We start from the raw sequence: 20,372 nt of genomic DNA on the forward strand, positions 1-20,372 counted from the left end.
ACAAAAGAGTCACAAAGGCCACAACAAAACAATCAAAATGGGACACAGATTAAACGTCGAAATGGCCATGATAATGATAAACGAACATCCAATGTGAGCAGGGCAACGTGTTACAAAGGACATGTTTGATGAAGAAAGACAAGTTCTATGGATGAACAACTTCTTTATTACAATTAGTGCGACGTTTCAGTGTAGATCCTAACACCTTTATCAAGCAAGTGATGGATAGCACTCACTCACCCACCCACCCACCCACCCACCCACCCACTCACTCACTCACTCACTCACTCACTCACTCACTCACACCAACCTAAATAACCATAAAAAATAAAATAAAAAACATACTACAGGTAACTGCCCACACTGCAAACAACTAGAAACCCCAGAACACGCACTCATCCACTGCACACACAAACACACAAACATCCACCATACCCAGCTCCCTTAGTTCTCCTCCCCGACCCCATCGGCAACTTTTCCAAATCTCAAAATTCCCAAATTCTATATAGGCAACCCCTAAAGCCCCCTCTTGGATTGCAAGTGAGTGTCTATTCTGTTTGATGGCAACTCACTACCTTGTCGAATCCCAAATTCTGCTGTCATACAAATAGTACATTTGCAGGGAACAGTCGTTATTATTCACCAACATATCACAATCACAATCACAGTATTAGAGATCCGACTTCTATTTTGGGATAGAGCCCTTGCTCCGCGTCTGTTAGAGGCCGACGTGTATTGGAGATCGGGCGTCTATTAGAGGAAATGCGATATATGTATTTTATATATAGCCCTGTATTGTTCTTAAACCTGATATATGTTATTTTGATCGGAAACCTCTGAATAGCGTCTTCTTCGGTGTCATGTGTCTGTGTCATAAACAAATATTCCAGTGTCCTGTTCCACAACGCGATGTCGTAAGCCAGTGTTAAAGTATGGGAGTTACGATCGTCTCAGCGCTAAGATTGCTTTGGGGAACGGGGCCCAGTCTCGCAAGTCACCCGCCTTCTTCCCGTGGCGAGAGAGTTAACTGACTAACACTTGCCTATGAAAACATTTTTTTAAAAATAATTGTAATTTGTTTTCTCCAAAAGAAACTTTCTTCTTCTACTGTTTTCATAGACTGTGGAATAAAGGAAGAGACTTGGTTTCGTTTGATCGAGACATGCCTAGCTTCATCAATCATACCGCAGGACTAGATAGATTTAGTAAATACAGTCATATGTTGCACCAACGGATTATGGCGGGATGCGCATGATTTATACAGTAGTTCGACGTAGAAGGGAACAAATATCATGTTAAACAAACCCATACTTGTTGTGATTTTATCTTCAATTTTGTTATAGCAAAATGTAACGAAATAAACTACACATTCTGGCATATTCTTTTAATGGTTGTGCAAAATCTCTATTGACGAATACTATGACCAGATGCGTGAAAAAGCTTCCGGATAGTTACGGAAGGTTACGGAAAGAGACGAGGTCGACTGTTGTCGCAGAGGCTGGACAGCAATATTCCGAAAGATTGTTTGTGCTATATATCACTCAAGAGGGCGCTGTTTCGAATAGTGAGACGTTTCAAATACAGCTACAGATTCTTTTCGTTCTTGTGAACTATGACTGACAGTGAGTATAACGTTCTTTGTGTCACAGCTTCTATATATTTTGTTGAATCATAACAGACTCGTTACTGCCTCTCAGCTCTTGAGCGCCAGGAGTAAGTCAGGAAGTGTCGTAGAAAACAACATAGACCCATACAGCTCTCTGCGGATGTTTAGTATCAGTGTAAACCCAAAATTATCCTATCAAAGTTCAATGTATCTCTCATGAACGAACGTGATTAAAAACCTTAAAATCACTCTCCTGATCTGGCTTCGGATTATGTCTTTCCAGTTTTCTATTGTTGAGTTTAGAAACCTGTTACGATTATCAACTAATTCATGCAATCCCACCAGTTTTATGCTGTAATAATAAATTATATTTTATTTTGTCGTTGAGGTGTAAAATGTGCGATGACAATGTTGATGTGGCATGTTCGATTCCTATATTTTGCAAGCAATCAGAGTGACATTCCTTTTCGGCTTCGGTCATGAAGTTAGTGAATGTGCTTATGCCAGTTAATTTTGCTATCATATTCGTAGATGATGTCAAGAAGCAGTAATATGAAGGTGATGGCGATAACTGGTCATCAGCCAGTAGTTGAAAGATCAGAATGAGTTTTCAGATAAAAATAATTTCCTTCATGTTTAAGCTAGCATGTTAAGTTATTGTAGGCCTATAATCTGATCATTTGTAATAAAAATATAATATCACTATGACCACTTTCAGTTTTCACCAGTTTTTTTAAAATTGGCTGTTGGTAACAACGCAGTTTAGCCGGTGCAGTTACTATAGCGCTAATTGGCTCAGGCTGTCAACTGTGACTCGTAGATCTCACGTTTCTTTTCAATCCTTAGGGTTATCAGTTGTATAAGGGTTAATGTAGGTTACCCCCAACTCTTTCCTTAGCCCTTAGATCCTCTTCTGATCCAGCACCCCTTTATGATCATTAGGGTTAGGTACCCCTTTCCGATCAAACACCCCATCACAATTCTTTATGGTTGGACACCACTTGCCAATCAATACCCGATCCTTAGGGTTAGTTGTGAGGTAGGGTATGGGTGAGCTTTCTCTTTTAATGAATGAATCCAATGTAATTTGAAGAAACTCCATACAATTTTTATCAAGATCGCAGTTTGTCAAGTTTCGCAAAGAAAATAATTATTATGCATAAAGGAAAACAATGGGGCTTTTATGGTTTGTGATAGGGCACGTGGTCTCGCGGTAGGGTATTGGCTAATTAGAATAATTCATTATTGCTTAACTTCAAGCTGGCTACGATCGTGAAGTCCGAAAAAGTGCGCCCAGTAGAGTGCACTACATATTCCCTGGTTGTCCCCGTGGGGTTTCCTGAATGCTTTTAGCATTTGAACATGCCTAAATTGACAATTAATGCAACTAAACATTGGTTGGTAGCAACATCCTCTTATGAGCTTGACCACATGGAATTTCAAGCAAAAATGGTACAAATTCAGTATCATGATACATATCATGACTTAGGTGTATTGAGAACCTCTTTAATATGCAGCCCAAGACATTTTATATTTTCAACAAATCTCTTTAACTGACAGTGTGCACATATTGTTTGTGTTCCAGACAACCAGGACTGTGTCGATGCTTTAGGAGGAAATCCAGCAGGAACAGATGCCCCTGATGCCAGGGGGGGAGGGTAAGACAGATGGACGATGTCATTTTGTTCTGCAGCAAATGTCAATAAAAATTCCCAAGTTGGGACTAACATTTCCCAATTCATGTTACACTGCAATTTCAAAATACGCCTGAGATTGAGAACATGAATATTTAAAACTTCCTATTTTGAACAAAATAATGAATTCCCCCAATTTGCCAGCCACAGGCACTGACTTATTTCTGAAACCTAGATAAATCCTTGAGTTAATGGCTAGACTCCACTAAAATCGTATAGAAACCCAGATGACAGATGATCCAGCATTGTGTGATGTTGTAACTACTTGGCTTGAGTGAGTGAGTGAGTGAATGAGTTGGGTTTAACGCTGCTTTTAACAGTATTCCAGTTATATCTCGGCGTGTCAGCTTAATGTGAGAGGAAAACCCGAAGTGATGCAGGTCTCAGACGTTTACCACTTCCGTGAAACCCACCAGCACGGGTATGGTGCTGACAAACCTAGAAACATAATTGGGGCGAACCAGGATTCGAACCCACAATCATAGGTTTCTGGCGTGCCCAAGGGAGGCAACTCTGCACAGCAAATTGCGGCGCCTTAGACGACTGGGACACCTGTGCCCCCCTACTTGGCTTGAGACAAAAATCATGTAGATATGTGTAACTGTTCACCCCTAAAATCTCCCCTCCTCTAATATTTAAGAAAGTTATTTTTAAGCACTACAAACAAACAAGTTCATACTGTGTCTGATTGGTAAGGGACAATGTGGCCTCTAGCTGAAGCCCACCTATTCATATTTCCAGCTGAAAGGGGCATGGTCAGTAGGGGTCATAGGGTACCTAAGAATCAAGGTTACTTTCATAGATTAATAATTAAATTTTCGTTGTGTTCACTGAAATTACTGGATTCTGATTAGCTGAATTGGTCACGTGTTATTGCATTCATTTCCCAATGAATGTAAAAAATTAAGCCACGTCCACTGAGGCGCACTACTTTTATTACTGCGGAATGTCGGGGAATCCCTATATTACAGTTGAGGAAATTCCTTTTCTGCTCTCGTGTATCGTCATGCACAGGTCATTTAGCCACTTTCATGCATATTCATTGTCCAAACAACCCTTTGAAACCAAAGGCCGAGAATGAATGAAACAGAAAACGTGCAGGCTCGCCCACCTGTTTTTTTCCCGCTCGCCTTGGTTCAACTTTCATGTCTTCGGGTTTCATTTCTGACTAGCATTTTTCCAGCTGTGTTTTACCGTAACCAGGGAAGTAATGTTTGAATCTGGCAGTAACTGACCATGTTATTTGAAACAACCATCTTCTCCCGGACATATTTGTTCTGGTTTGTTACAGTCTGACTGTTGCAGTTCTTTTCGCCTCTTGCCTTAATTGACAGGTCCAATGAACATTAGTTTGATCCTACTCTCCGTTGATTGGTTACTGACTGTGTAGGCATGTCAAGTTATGTTATAATTTAAACGATCACCTGATTCATGTCACGCAACGGTATATGTTCCTACTCCTGGAATGTTTATCAATCTCGTCAGTTTTGTCTGTTTTGATATATACAACTACTATACAACAGTTTGCACATTGGTTTTTCGATTCATACCTCAATGAACTGAAAAAAATACAGTCAATCCTTAAACATGTTAAATAACCAACTTATGAAAAAAATATAATAAGAATAATCATCGTTCCCTGAATCATGTGAATCGGTTTTCACAAGAACAGATTTTTTAATTGGCCTTTTCATACATATGTGAAAATGTTTTGTATTAAAATTTCCAACACCATATACCCTGCAGTGTTTACATTTGTAGTCCTATTTGACTCTATTCCCCCTATACAGCCACTGCTACACCTGTGTGGTGCTGTAACAAGAGCACCGATTGCCCTGCCACACCTGTGTGCTGTAACATGAGCACTGATTGCCCTGCCACACCTGTGTGCTGTAACATGAGCACCGATTGCCCTGCCACACCTGTGTGATGTAACAAGAGCACCGATTGCCCTGTCACACCTGTGTGCTGTAACATGAGCACCGATTGCCCTGCCACACCTGTGTGCTGTAACATGAGCACTGATTGCCCTGCCACACCTGTGTGCTGTAACATGAGCACCGATTGCCCTGCCACACCTGTGTGATGTAACAAGAGCACCGATTGCCCTGCCACACCTGTGTGCTGTAACACGAGCACTGATTGCCCTGCCACACCTGTGTGCTGTAACATGAGCACTGATTGCCCTGCCACACCTGTGTGCTGTAACATGAGCACCGATTGCCCTGCCACACCTGTGTGATGTAACAAGAGCACCGATTGCCCTGCCACACCTGTGTGCTGTAACATAGGCGCTGATTGCCCTGCCACACCTGTGTGCTGTAACATGAGCACCAATTGCCCAGCCACACCTGTGTGATGTAACATGAGCACTGATTGCCCTGCCACACCTGTGTGCTGTAACATGAGCACCGATTGCCCTGCCACACCTGTGTGGTGTAACAAGAGCACCGATTGCCCTGCCACACCTGTGTGCTGTAACACAAGCACTGATTACCCTGCCACACCTGTGTGCTGTAACATAGGCGCTGATTGCCGTGCATCACAGGAACCTGATTACACTGGTGAGACGTCCAGCCAGCAGAGGTGTGGCTACGGACTGGTCAAGGCTTGTAATTACCCACCCTAATGGTTTACAAACAGTGTCCTTACGGTGACCTCAGTGATGAAAGTGAGGGTTACCTCACACGCAGCCATCTAACAACACTGTATATAAGGCAGTTGTTGCAAGGCTCAACAAGAGTTATGTTGCTTACAGATCTTGACACTTATTGACTTTCAAAGGGATTTATCTAGACCTGCTCAGAGGCCGATATACATCCTCAAGGCAGCAGTAAATGACAATAAAAATTCCCAATTTGAATTTTATTAAATCCCAATACCTCAGAATTTTCAAAAATAAGAACATTAAAAAAATCAAATTTTGAACAATATCACAATTTATTTCCCAGTTTGCCGGCCAAGGACACTTTGGAATCCTAGATTAATCCCAGTTTACTCCCAAGACACAGGGTTTTTTGTGTTTATCATGTTATGGTGGCTCGGTGATCATGGGAATACAATAAATACAAATTAAGGTTTGTTACATCAGCTGAGCAATACATCTTGTACATCGATATGTATCATCCTGCATGTTTGACAATTTTTTTATGATTGATGCTTGATCAGTTACATGGTGTACAAATAACTACAATGTTGTATTGATATCATGATTGATTTGAAGTGGCCATGAAGAGAGAAGAGAGAAAAATGTTATTTCATACCAAGTCTTCGTTATGATTGTTCAAACATTCAGATCTCTTCACCATGTACCCAATTACACATAAACACACTCATAAGTGTGCAACCACGTCCGTTGTATTTGGATTATCCAGTGTATAATATCTCCGCTCTATTATGGTAAACACCTTGTACCTTTCACCACCATAACTTCCTCTTGCGTCCGATTAGAATATCACAGGCTAAAATAACTGTCCAATGAAATAACTTTCCTTTACAAGTGAATTTCTGTTCGAAGTTGCTGATGGAGACGTCACTGTTTAAAGACAGCCATCATGGCTATAGTAGCGAATGTGTGTTTGGTATTGATCCCAGAGGATTAGACATGTAATACACCTGATAATCATGCATGTACCATTCGAGGAATACTGATAAGATTTTGAGAAAAATAGGTCCGTATTTTGATATAAATGATTTAAGTTTCCTAGAAAATATTTAGTTACCAGTTATAACTGATGATTTGAATAAACAAATGGAATGATTATAATCAATGATCTAAAATGAAATCACAACTAATTTCCAACACCACTTTTTATATTGATACCTTGTGTACAATTTGTATATCATGTAGTCCTGTAGTGATTGGTTTGTATGTTCCAAATTCATCAAAATCTGGAAAACACTTTGAAATATAATTTCTGCTCCGCTTTTGGTACAAGATGAAACAGAGATGTGTATCCTATCATTGATCAAAATTATTGTCGCTGTTCAAAATGGCTAAATCTAATATCCCAATAGATGACTGTGACTAGATGACCGTTTATGTTTATGACTAAAGTGATGTTAGATATTATTACAATAAGATAAAAAAAATTGCACCCCATGCCATTAGCACTGGGAAATCTCGAGGAAAATTTTGCTGTAACCATGGTAACAGCAATGCACTTGAGCTAGATTATAGTAGATATCTCTAGCCAGATAGGAAATTAGAATGTTTGGCAGTAAGGCAAGTTCTACAGCAATGCTAATCCTGATACTGCTTGTTGTATGACTAACATGCATATTGCCATGACTGTACACATGGTATATGCAGTATGCTATATATAATGCTGTTTGCACCAGCTGGGAAGAATCAATACTATTGCTCACCTGTCATTCTCACCTGTGAATTTGAGTAATCTTATTTTATAGTATTAATTTGAATCACTTTTGCTTAAAGGAAAGGGTTAAGATATATGAAACAATATAAAAACATTAATACCAGAAATTAAACCAGTTAGACATTTCTTAAATTTTATTGCCAATCACACAGTTAAAAATCCAAGGGCATGGTTAAAATAACTTAATAGTGTCTGAATTGCCTACTTGAAATACTATTTTTTAACAACAGTACCTTGTGATATTATTTTCATAATGACTTATGAAGCCTGTAACTATGGTAATAAAAGAATTTTTGGTGTAATAAACGTGGCAATATAGAAAAGGATGTACATCATGTACATATGAACATCCTTAATACGCAGCATGATTCACAGAATGTTTGCTGATTCAGGAATGAAAAAGTGTTGCATCAATCTCAATGATAAGGAAGTGGGCAAACTTTCTAAAATACAGCCTCTTATGGTCTAGCCTTGATGAAATGATTGCAAACGTCATGAAGATGGGTCAAAGGTATTCCAAGCTGTACGCTCAAGTTCCAAAGGGCACCCCGAAACATTATAATGAGTGGCCTATGTCACCCTGGAAAAAAGTACATTTCTTCCCTGAAGAATTCAGATGACTGAGAGATCACCAACTCTCCCACTGAACAAACATATTGATTATCCTGTATCATGACTCAAATATCCATACCTGTCAACTCTCACGCACCTCGCGTGAGTCTCACACATTTATCACCTATGTCTCGCTCATTGGCAAGGTTGAGAAATTCTCACGCATTCATATGAAATGTAGATTAAATATTTTGAAACACTTTTCTCTTTCGATTTATTGTGATTGCAACCAACAGGGCAAGAAAAATCATTCAAAACCAGTTTTCGCCGGGGGGACTTTGCCCCCCCCCCACCAAGGCTTAGCCCTGGACCCAGCAGGACTTGAAGCCCCTGCACGCCCTGGCTTCTCACTCATTTAGACATCCAGGGGTTGACAGCTATGAATATCCTCATTGTGCTTAAAACATATTCTGTATATAAATTGTCTCATTGTTTCAAGAGTTTAAAAAATGTTTTAACTTTCGAAAGTCGTTTATCAATATACTTTACAATTAAAAGTCTCGGTGGACCATGTTGACTTCTGTACACGCAGTAAAAAAGCAAGGAGTTCTCTTATCTGATGATGAACAGCTTCACTGTTCTGTGTTCACAGCCACTGTGGTTAGATTCCAAGTTGGAATAGGTCTCCAGCAACCTGTGCTAGTCATGATAGGTTGCTATGGGACTGATGGCCATTCGGTGAATCGGTGGTTGTGTGTCATTGTATTCCGAAAGTGTGGCCCATAAATACACTTCAAACTTTAAAAACCTTCCATCAGTTTTCATAAATTATTTGTAAAACAAATCTTGAGTAGGACCAATTCAACAAAGTAGTAGTACAAACGGCAATATATTGTTTATTTCCTTCTTCTGATATGAATCGTGCCAGTTGTCAATGGTTCAGAATTAAAGTCCTCCAATACTACTTGTCAATGAGGACTACCTCTGCTGGAGGTTCACATGTCCCCAGCACAATTGTGTTGTCCTGCAAAGGCGGACAAGTGTGAATTTTGAAGGCTTGTTTGATGAAGTAGTGTAATTGGATACACATTGGCTTAGAAATAACCAAGTTAATAAAAGTTGGACAAATATCAATTCACACACATGAGTGTATTGTTCACTTCATCCGGACGACATTGTTGACATTGAAATGAGGTCGGAATGACGTCACACAAGAAACATGTCATAGCTGGTGATTGTTGACGTCATTCAAGAGTTGTGTTTTTCTAAAACGGTGATCGTGATAAGTGCATTATTCTATATGGGAGCTCAAAAGGATCAAGAAATAATGGGTTACATCGGGTAATAATGAACTAATTACACTCACATGTGTGTCAAACTGATTTTACGAAACTCTGGGAATTCACTCTCTTGGGAAATACAAAAATTCTGACACTAATCATTATGACTCACATGCTTGTATAATATAAGTTGTACTTGTGACAGTATCACAAGAGGTACATGTAGTTTTATGTGTCCTGCGTAACGCATTAGTTTTTATACTAAAACCTAACAAGGGACCGATATATCGGAGTATACAAGAATTCTAGTACTTGTTCCGTGTAATCATTCTGCCACACATACTTGTGTTGATGCAGTAACACAAGGAGTAAGTGTGGTTTCTTGCATCCCATGAACTGGAGCCAAGTGGTATAAAACGATGAACACATGTAAAACGATGAACACATGTAAAACGAAGGACACATATAATCACATGTAACCACATTGGAAAAGAATTTTTAAAAATTCAAAATTTATAGAAAACAGCTGTTTGATTGAGCTGAGGTTAACTTGTGCTATGTGATGTGACTTTCACTGACTCAGAAAAGAGTGCAAATCTTTGCTTCGAAACAGGGTATAAGGGATTTATTCTCCCTTTCAGAAATCCACGTGCAGCAGGTCTTCTTCATGGTGGGGTATAAGAGATTTATTCTCCCACTGGAGATCGGGAGGTCCGGGGTTCGATCCCCGACCACGTCATACCAAAAAAATGTTAAAAGATGGTACTTGTTGTTACCCTGTCTGGTGCTCGGCATTAAGGGGCTAAAACAAGGACTGGTCCGCTCGGAGTCAGTATACTATGTCTGAGTGGGATATTCATGTTAAACTGCGGCATGGTATTTTCAGTGAGCTAGCACTATAAATTGGCATCAGTCCGGACTAGTACAAGCAGCCACACACACACGTGCATGCACGTTGCTATATAAGTGCAATAATCTTGGACGCGACGTTAAACCCCATTTCACCTCACCTCTGACATGGACGTATGATAATAATCTTTATGTACTTCTCAAATTAGGTTAAGGACTACCTGTTACTTTCATATTACATGTACTTTAGTTAATCTGTCATGCTATGACAGATTAACTATTGTAATATGAAAGAATTGTGTGTTCCTTAATTTCTTTTTAGTAGTATATGTAACAATACATTATATCAGGAAAGCACATTGTGTTCTCTACAGCATACTATCGTCATACTACCACAATATATCAGCTGTTGAATTAGTATTGCAGTTTTTGTGACTCTGACACTGCTATAGTAAAACTTAACATGCCCCAATTTTCCAATTCCTTTGACTTCCAGGGGTGGCCAAGCGGGTCGAAGGGGACAGCCTCCAGTTTACACAGAGGCAGAGTTCCTTGCTGAAAAATACAAGATGGACCATGAGAATAGGGGCATGGCTGTTATTCTCAACAACCGAGACTTTGACCGACACACCGGCATGGGAACTAGGACAGGAACTGATGTAGATGCTTCAAATATATATCAGAACCTCAAAGCTCTTGGTTTTACAGTGGAGATGCACACTAACAAGACGACAGGAGAAATGAAAAAAATAATGACAGAAGGTGATTGGCGTGTTATTTTTCAGCACGTTTGTTTATATTGATTTCATTGATTTAGGTTTCACATCTCGGCCTCATTAACTACTTGATTGTGGTGAGTACCGACAAGTGTGAATTGTTTGAGCACATACAAAGAACGTTTTTTGTTTTGTCTTTTTAGTTTAATGCCGCACTAAAAATATTCCACTTATAGAATGGCGGTCTGTAAATAGTTGAGTGGGGACCAGTTTTGTCTACTTATTAGTTACAAATTTATATGCTCTAGATGTAAGTGTTCGGCTCTTATTAGCTGACCTTACTAGACCAAACAGAATTTTACTAGACTAGGGCTTCTGATAAGTGGCTCAAGTCTCAGACTGTTTTCCCTGTTGAAAGTGTAATTTGTATCTTCATATGCTGTTGTGTACGGCCTGAAAGTTCTATTCTTGTGATGATCATCCTTTTGTGTTTACTTTGACAGCTGCGAAGAAAGACTTCAGCAACAGCGACTGTTTCGCATGTGTCATCCTATCTCATGGAGAGGAGGGGGCTGTGTATGGTACAAATGGACCTGTAGAAATCAAGGACCTTGTGGACCCTTTTAAGGGTCACCGATGCCAGTCACTGGCAGGCAAACCTAAGCTGTTCTTTATACAGGTGAGGAAGATATTTCAATGTTTATTTTCAGTAAGCATATTTCAGTGATTTCATATTCGAACAAGGGACACGAGTGGCCATCATCTAAGGTGCTGGTATACGCTGCACAGAGTTGAGTCCCTTGGGCATGCCAGGAACGTGTGAGCAGTATCAAAATTTACTTGGGTTTGAATCCTGGTTCATTATGTTTCTAGGATTATCGGCACCACACCTGTGCTTGTGGGTTTCACCAAACTGCTAATGACCTGCATCACTTAGGGCTTCCCTCCCACATCAAGCTGACACACTGTTATTAATGCACTGCTGTTCAAAAGTGGGGTTACCTCAAACTAGATTACTGGTAACTGAAACCCAGCAATATGTATGCATGTTTTCTGGATTTATGGTGGCTTTATTGAATGTCTACCATCAGCTTTGCTTGAAATAGCAAAGTTTAACATATTCAGAATTGAAAAATTTCCCTGCTGTGTCCTTTCAAAAGATGGTACTTGTTGTTATCCTGCCTGGCGTTCGACATTAAGGGGCTTCAACTGTGCTGATATGATTTCAGCTTCAACTGTGGTGATATGGTTTCAGCTTCAACTGTGGCGACATGATTTCAGCTTCAACTGTGGTGATATGATTTCAGCTTCAACTGTGGTGATATGATTTCAGCTTCAATTCTGGTGATATGATTTCAGCTTCAATTCTGGTGATATGATTTCAGCTTCAACTGTGGTGATATGATTTCAGCTTCAATTGTGGTGATATGATTTCAGGCATGTAGAGGACAAGGCCTAGATGAAGGTATTGATGTGAGTGATGCTTTGGGTGTGAAGGGAGATGGAGACGAGGATGTCGAGATGGCCCCCGTCACCTACAGAATCCCCACAGAGGCTGACTTCCTCATGGCCTACTCCGTTGTCCCAGGTGAGTAGCTGGTAGTAGTGCAGCATGAAACCACAGCTAGACTCACAAATAAAATAGTAATAGTAATAATAATAATAATAATAGTTGTCAAAAGTTGTCCGACTCCCTATTTTTCTTGGTGCCTTAGGTTTGGTACCACCTCCCAATCTGTTGACTGACATTGGGAGAGTACCCGGGTTGCTACCAGGAATACAGCCCTTATGACAATCTGGGTAATGCTGAAGGCTGCAGTGTTGGGGAGTCTTTAAATTCTCCAAAAAGTTCTGGGTGGGTTTGACTAGGCACCGTTTCCTGGCAGAAGTCCCATTCGCTGTCTGGGCTGTGTGAAGAGGGGGCCAGGGCCCCAAGAGCCATGATGAGCCTAAACAGCCTGACTGTATCAGGATCACCCAAACCCTCTTTGCTGCATTTATATTTTTATCTGTAAATAATAATATTAATAATGTGCAAATAATAATAATGTGCAAATCCACGCCCTAAAGCATGTTCAAAGCACAAAATTATTACCCCAGTCAATCGATCGATGTTCACTCAATATTCATTCACAGCTTCCTGGGGAGTATACAATACTTCATGATGAAATAACTGTTCTCAAAATTAATCATGAAACTCAAGAAGTCATTACCCTAATTATGAATATTGAAGATTTCCTCACCTTCATTATCCAGTGTCTCTCCATTATATTAGTTGCCTGGACCCCCTCACCACCATGTTTCATAAGTAACGAAACATCACCATCTCTCTTATCATACTCGACCCGTGAAGATCCGGGGTAGAATAGGTCTTCAGCAACCCATGCTTGCCATAAAATGTGACTATGCTTGTCATAAGAGGCGACTTATGGGATCGGGTGGTCAGGCTCGCTGATTTGGTTGATGCATGTCATCAATCCAAATTGTGTTGATGTTCATGATGTAAATTACTGGATTGTCTGGTCCAGACTTCATTATTTACAGACTGCCGCCATAGAGCTGTAATATTGCTGAGTGCGGCGTTAAACATCAAACAAACAATCTTATCATACTCAGAATTTCTCAAAATTAACAGCCAGTCATTATCAGTGATTGACTGGTTGGAACAAATCGACCAATGATTTATCAGGACATATATACATATATCTTTATTGTTGTTCCTTTCAGGGTATTTCTCCTGGCGGAACTCATCCCGGGGCTCTTGGTTCATTCAAGCACTGTGCGCTGTTTTAGAAAAATATGGCCACAAACTGGACCTCATGACGATGATGACTCGAGTAAACAAACTCGTAGCGTACGACTTCGAGTCAAATGCAAGCAAAGAATTCATGAATAGGAAAAAGCAGATTCCTTGTATTACCTCTATGTTGACTAAAGATTTATATTTCCCTCCCATGTGATTAAATATAAAATAAGTAAAGATTGTCTTTCTGAATTAACCCAACACAGTTCAACACATGTCCAGCGAATGGAGGAGCAAGAATAGGAGAAACGGTTTGCCGGGGGTAAAATATTTTGTATGCCATTGAACATATTGACTAAATGCAATGGTTGGCAGGGCTGGAATTTAGCTCTAGCCGGACCAGGTTTGTTGCTGTTAAAGGCATCCTAAGGGCAAGTAGAATTTCAAAACATTTCAGGGGTATTGCTTACTGTTATCACTATTCAGACTGGTAGTGTTCTTGGTTGGACGATAAAATATTTCCTGATCATGAAATATCTTTGTTATGCTTGCCTGAAATGCATGACCTGAAATGTGATGCTAATATTCAATCATATCAATTATAAGGTCAGAAGTACTAAATCTGTATGGTCAAAAGATGAGAGATTTAGGATCAGATGCCTTACATACACTTGTGAAATGTCTAAAAGGTAAAGTTGGGCAGATCTTAAGACGATCCAGAGATGTGAGAAAGGTTGGAGAATAATATATCTGACTGATCTCATTAGTTAGCATTGTACTGATTTGAGTATTCATGCATTCATGTATTCACTTACATTATTTGCCTTTATTCCCTTTATGAACATGTATCTCTCTGTCAATAGAGGGGACAGGTGGCCCAGTCATCTATGGTGCCGCAATTCTCTGTGCAGAGTTACTTGATATAATAGAATACAGTTCAAAGCAAGGGTAAACCCAACTCACTCACTCACTCACTCACTCACTCACTCACTCACTCACTCACTCACCCACTCTCTGCCAACATGTGGACTCAATGACAATGTACACACAGACTTCAAAAGGACTTGGATTTGTATACCTTATCTTGAAATGACCTTAAATGGCCTTAAAAGGTCTTAAGATCTATGATTAGCTTCAAGAAGCCGTGAAGTTTGTGTGTATGTTGTTGTTTTTCTGCACTTTTTTTCAGTATGCACGGAATAAGTACATGTAGTTTGAAACTGAAAAAAAAATGATTGCGGTAAGAATTTGTTTTTGTAACCATGGTAACATATATTACCCTTTTATATTCTTCACATCACTGTCCTTAAAATTATGATTATCTGTACATTTTGCCTTGAACTGATTTTATTTGGGTTTACAACTGTGTATCCCACTGCCGAAATGTGCTGTCAGAAACTGTGTACATACAGATTTGAAAGGACTTCAATTTGGATACCTTAAATGGCCTTAAATGTGCCAATCCTTTTAAAAGGCCTCGGATTTGATGGTTCAAGTTCTGCATAAACCTTGTGTCTCATGTGACAAGCATGTTTGATGTGTGATTGTAGTGATCAATTTTCATATTTCCTGTTTAGTAATCTCAACACTCTCTGTCCAGTATGTCTCAGTGTTCAGAGGTGTTGGCTCAAGTCAGTAATAAGAAATATGATTGGTAAAGTTTGAATAACTGTGGTTCAGAAAAACACAGGTAGCTGTGTTTCAAAAATCCAGGCCTTGATTCTTGATTGCTGTGGCTATGTTCCTAACAACTTTGTTATGAAATACATTACCGTATTCAACGTAATAAGTAGCCAGGGCTCTCTCAAAATCAGAAATAGGGGCACTTATTAGAATATAATTTTGGTAAAAAAACAGAATTGAAAGATCGTAAATTTTTGTGGTTTGGCCAACTAAGAAAACGACTGATCTTATTATTTTACCCATTTAGTATCTTTGTTAAGGCAGCTCCACATTTACGATGAGTAAAAATGATCATCTAAGCTCAATGTTCCAAACAGGTAGTCCCGGTAATCAGCAGGTATAGTTCGGTTCTTATTAGAGCCGGGCGCTTATTACATTGAATATGGTATAAGCAGTTTTTGTGGGGCAATGCAGACTGTAGTACAATGTATTTGAGAAGTTACTAACTCAGTAGTTATTTGATATTAACATGATTAGGATCATTTCTAATTTCAGCTTGTGTATATTTGTTTACTTTGCAGATAATTTGTTGAAGGTTGTCCAGTTTGGAAAAATAGGCCATTTAATTGATTTGTGCAAATATATGGTTAATAGGACTAATGTACTTGTATGGTAATATGCTGAGATTAGTTGAGGGCTTTGTAAAGAAGTGTTTCACATTTGATCTCCTTTGTAACATGACCCCGGTTGCATCTGGAGTTTATTTTACAGTGGGTCGTATTGTAGAGGATAATAATTCCTCTCAGTTTTCTCCTACCTTCGCAAGTAATGGCTTATTGAACAAAATTGCTCAAATTTGAATGAACCAAGTGATGAGAGTATTACAGATTGAATTTGATAAAATGTTTTCAGTCGACAACTTTTTTATTTACCATTACCCTTTATTGAGATAGGGACACAAGGGGCCCATTCATCTAATGCACTGCAAATTGATGCACAGAGTTGCCTCCCCTCAGTGTGCCAGTATCCTATGATCCTGGGTTTGAATCCCAGATTCGCCCTAAGTTTGATTTTTGGTTTGTCAGTACCTGTGATCATAGATTTCACTAAACTGCTAAACATCTAAGACCTGAAATTTCCTCCCACATTAAGCTGATATACCATCATAACTAGAGTTCAACTCACTCACTCACTCACCATCATGAGATAAATACAAAGTTATTTGATATCAGTTCTGTAGTATTTGCTCAAGGTCATATATATGGTTATAAATCTGTAGTTATGACTACTAGATGGTAATTCGTAAAAGAATCTTTAATCTGGAAACAGGCAGTCAGTGTGCCAGTCCCTTCTTATCATGCTTATATTGCATGTATCAGCCCTTATTTAATGTGATACTTTCTTCACCATTCCACACGAGTGCCTATCACATCAGTGTCAATTGCACTGTCTCTAGATGCCTCTGTGTCATGTATTATAACATTATTTACATCTGTAGACCTCCAGTGTTGAGTGCTGAGGCTGCTGTTGTAATGTATTGCCTAACACTTGTCATTTTAACTACAAATCAAGTCGTAGTATTTTTCCGTTTAAAAAAGTATATAAAATTCAAATTTGACCAACTGTTAATTTGATCAACAACTTGATTTGTTTTGGTGAATATAAAATTCAAGTTGGCATATCTGATCAATTATTGGGTGTAATCTTATTGAATGCTTGTTCTGAAACCAACCAGGAAGTGAAGCAAACACTGGTTATTTCCTGTCTCTGGGCTGGGAACATACCAAACTGCATGTCTCACTGTATTTCCTACAAGGATGATTCTTGTTCACTGTTAATGCATATCATTTACTTGTAAAATCAGTAAGCTTAGTATTTATCAAAATTGAGTTTCAAAGGATGTTTACTAAGAGGACCATATTAATATTCTTTTTTTTCAACTTGTTCTGTCATGCTTGTGACTAGTCATTAATGATCAATCAGAAATAAGTAGTTTATGACCAATCAGTGATTATCATTTAATAACCAATCAGTGGTTAGTAGTTAATCATTCATGACCATTCAGTGATGAGGTGAGGTGAAATGGGGTTGAACGTCGCGTCCAAGATTATTCCACTTATATAGCGACGTGCATGCACGTGTTTGTGTCTGCTTGTACTAGTCCGGACTGATATCGATTTATAGTGCTAGCTCACTGAGATACCATGCCGCAGTTTAACATGAATACCCCACTCAGACACAGTATACTGACTCCGAGCCGACCAGTCCTTGTTTTAGCCCCTTAATGCCGAGCGCCAGACAGGGTAACAACAAGTACCATTTTTTAACGTCTTTTGGATCAGACCCTGGGCCTTCCGTTCTCCGGGCGGACGCTCTACCACTAGACCACAGAGGCGGTCACATTCAGTGATGAGGCATTAATGGCTCCAAACAGTGGTTAGTCATTAATCATGATCATGAGTTTCTGCACAGGAATGGCCTGCGTTTTGCCTGTAAAGATGTACATACATATTTCTTGGTGTTTCAATGAATGATTTCCCCCACATTGAAGTAAACTGGAACGCGTCAGTACAGTAATAGTACTTTTGGGGAAGGCTTAGAAAAGGTTAGATTCCTCAAGTGGTCACATTTCTAGGAAGTATTTTCATTTCTCTTGAGAAAATGATTACAAGTAATAATGTATTCTCCTGAACTGTCTCAGTGCACCAAAAACTAACATGAAAGTCTTTAAGAGTCCTATACTCACTCTAAATGCATGTCTTAACAATTCAAATTATTATTTTTATTAAATATACCTATTTTATGTAAATTGTAAAAATATATTGTGTTTGTAAAAAATGTTTTGCAAGAAATTGTTTTGCATTGTTTACCCATATGTAATGTTGATGTTATGGTTTATCATCACGATACAGTGACATCTAGTTAGATTGCATTTTCACTGCCTCTCTGGCTGTATTATGATAATAACAGCCAGTGTGTATATAACACAAAGGTATTTTGTTTTGTGAGTGTATAAAGTAGCAGTGCTTCTTGTGACTTTTTCAAAATTGACCACGAAGGAAGCAGGATTTGTTTATTTATTTATCTTTTTGAAAGTAACCTTAAATTATCCCTGACCACAAAGTTTTCATTTTTCCACTTGCCTCTTGATATTTTTCCGAAGAATTTTGAAATAGCATGGCCTAACATCCTTATAGTGGGTAATGAGTTCACCTGGCACAAAGAAGACAATGGTTAGATTTGTTTGTTTTTTGTAGTGATGTTGAATAAATAATAATGCTGATTATAACAATAAACTTTGTAATAACAAAATATGCATTTTTCATTATTTTAATTGATTTTAAATGCAGCTACTTTGATTTAAGTGTCACGTTAAATGAATGTGAACAGACGAAAGTAACCTACATGTTAACAGCTTTTGGTGGAGAAAGGCCAAGTATCCATGATTGGTGTACATAGGATCATTGATGTATTCTCTTATTTTACACAAAAGCTCCAAAGTCCTCAATGCCTATTACTTGTTGAAATGTTGTCTTTAATGTATGCACGTAATCATAATCATTGGGGAGATTCCACTGTAGAATAGGACCCCAGTACATGCTTGTCTCACGAAGATTCCAGGGCAGAATAGGACCCCAGTACATGCTTGTCTCATGGAGATTCCAGGGCAGAATAGGATCCCAGTACATGCATGTCTCACAGAGATTCCAGGGCAGCATAGGATCCCAGTACATGCTTGTCTCATGGAGATTCCAGGGCAGAATAGGACCCCAGTACATGCTTGTCTCACGGAGATTCCAGGGCAGAATAGGACCCCAGTACATGCTTGTCTCACGGAGATTCCAGGGCAGCATAGGATCCCAGTACATGCTTGTCTCATGGAGATTCCAGGGCAGAATAGGACCCCAGTACATGCTTGTCTCACGGAGATTCCAGGGCAGAATAGGACCCCAGTACATGCTTGTCTCATGGAGATTCCAGGGCAGAATAGGATCCCAGTACATGCATGTCTCACGGAGATTCCAGGGCAGCATAGGATCCCAGTACATGCTTGTCTCATGGAGATTCCAGGGCAGAATAGGACCCCAGTACATGCTTGTCTCACGGAGATTCCAGGGCAGAATAGGACCCCAGTACATGCTTGTCTCATGGAGATTCCAGGGCAGAATAGGATCCCAGTACATGCATGTCTCACGGAGATTCCAGGGCAGCATAGGATCCCAGTACATGCTTGTCTCATGGAGATTCCAGGGCAGAATAGGACCCCAGTACATGCTTGTCTCACGGAGATTCCAGGGCAGAATAGGACCCCAGTACATGCTTGTCTCACGGAGATTCCAGGGCAGCATAGGATCCCAGTACATGCTTGTCTCATGGAGATTCCAGGGCAGAATAGGACCCCAGTACATGCTTGTCTCACGGAGATTCCAGGGCAGAATAGGACCCCAGTACATGCTTGTCTCATGGAGATTCCAGGGCAGAATAGGACCCCAGTACATGCTTGTCTCACGGAGATTCCAGGGCAGCATAGGATCCCAGTATCTCATGGAGATTCCAGGGCAGAATAGGACCCCAGTACATGCTTGTCTCACGGAGATTCCAGGGCAGAATAGGACCCCAGTACATGCTTGTCTCACGGAGATTCCAGGGCAGAATAGGACCCCAGTACATGCTCGTCTCATGGAGATTTCAGGGCAGAATAGGACCCCAGTACATGCTCGTCTCATGGAGATTTCAGGGCAGAATAGGATCCCAGTACATGCATGTCTCATGGAGATTCCAGGGCAGAATAAAACCCCAGTACATGCTTGTCTCACGAAGATTCCAGGGCAGAATAGGATCCCAGTACATGCTTGTCTCATGGAGATTCCAGGGCAGAATAAAACCCCAGTACATGCTTGTCTCATGGAGATTTCAGGGCAGAATAGGA

The 20,372-nt window shown here is 39.8% G+C and overlaps 1 protein-coding gene across 1 annotated transcript; it reads left to right on the forward strand.

Annotated features, from left to right (window-relative positions):
• Positions 1–1,470: 1,470 nt before the first annotated feature.
• LOC139469862 (caspase-3-like) lies at positions 1,471–18,737 on the forward strand. The gene is made up of 6 exons (XM_071252171.1): positions 1,471–1,622; positions 3,192–3,264; positions 10,857–11,122; positions 11,580–11,755; positions 12,514–12,664; positions 13,804–18,737. Exons 1-6 carry the CDS (start codon positions 1,613–1,615, stop codon positions 14,034–14,036), a joined length of 909 nt encoding a protein of 302 aa, XP_071108272.1. The 5' UTR covers positions 1,471–1,612; the 3' UTR covers positions 14,037–18,737.
• Positions 18,738–20,372: the final 1,635 nt, after the last annotated feature.

The sequence above is a fragment of the Haliotis cracherodii genome, unplaced genomic scaffold (genome assembly GCF_022045235.1).
Source record: "Haliotis cracherodii isolate W230 unplaced genomic scaffold, xgHalCrac1.p SCAF_2, whole genome shotgun sequence".
NCBI classification, from domain to species: Eukaryota; Metazoa; Mollusca; class Gastropoda; order Lepetellida; family Haliotidae; genus Haliotis; species Haliotis cracherodii.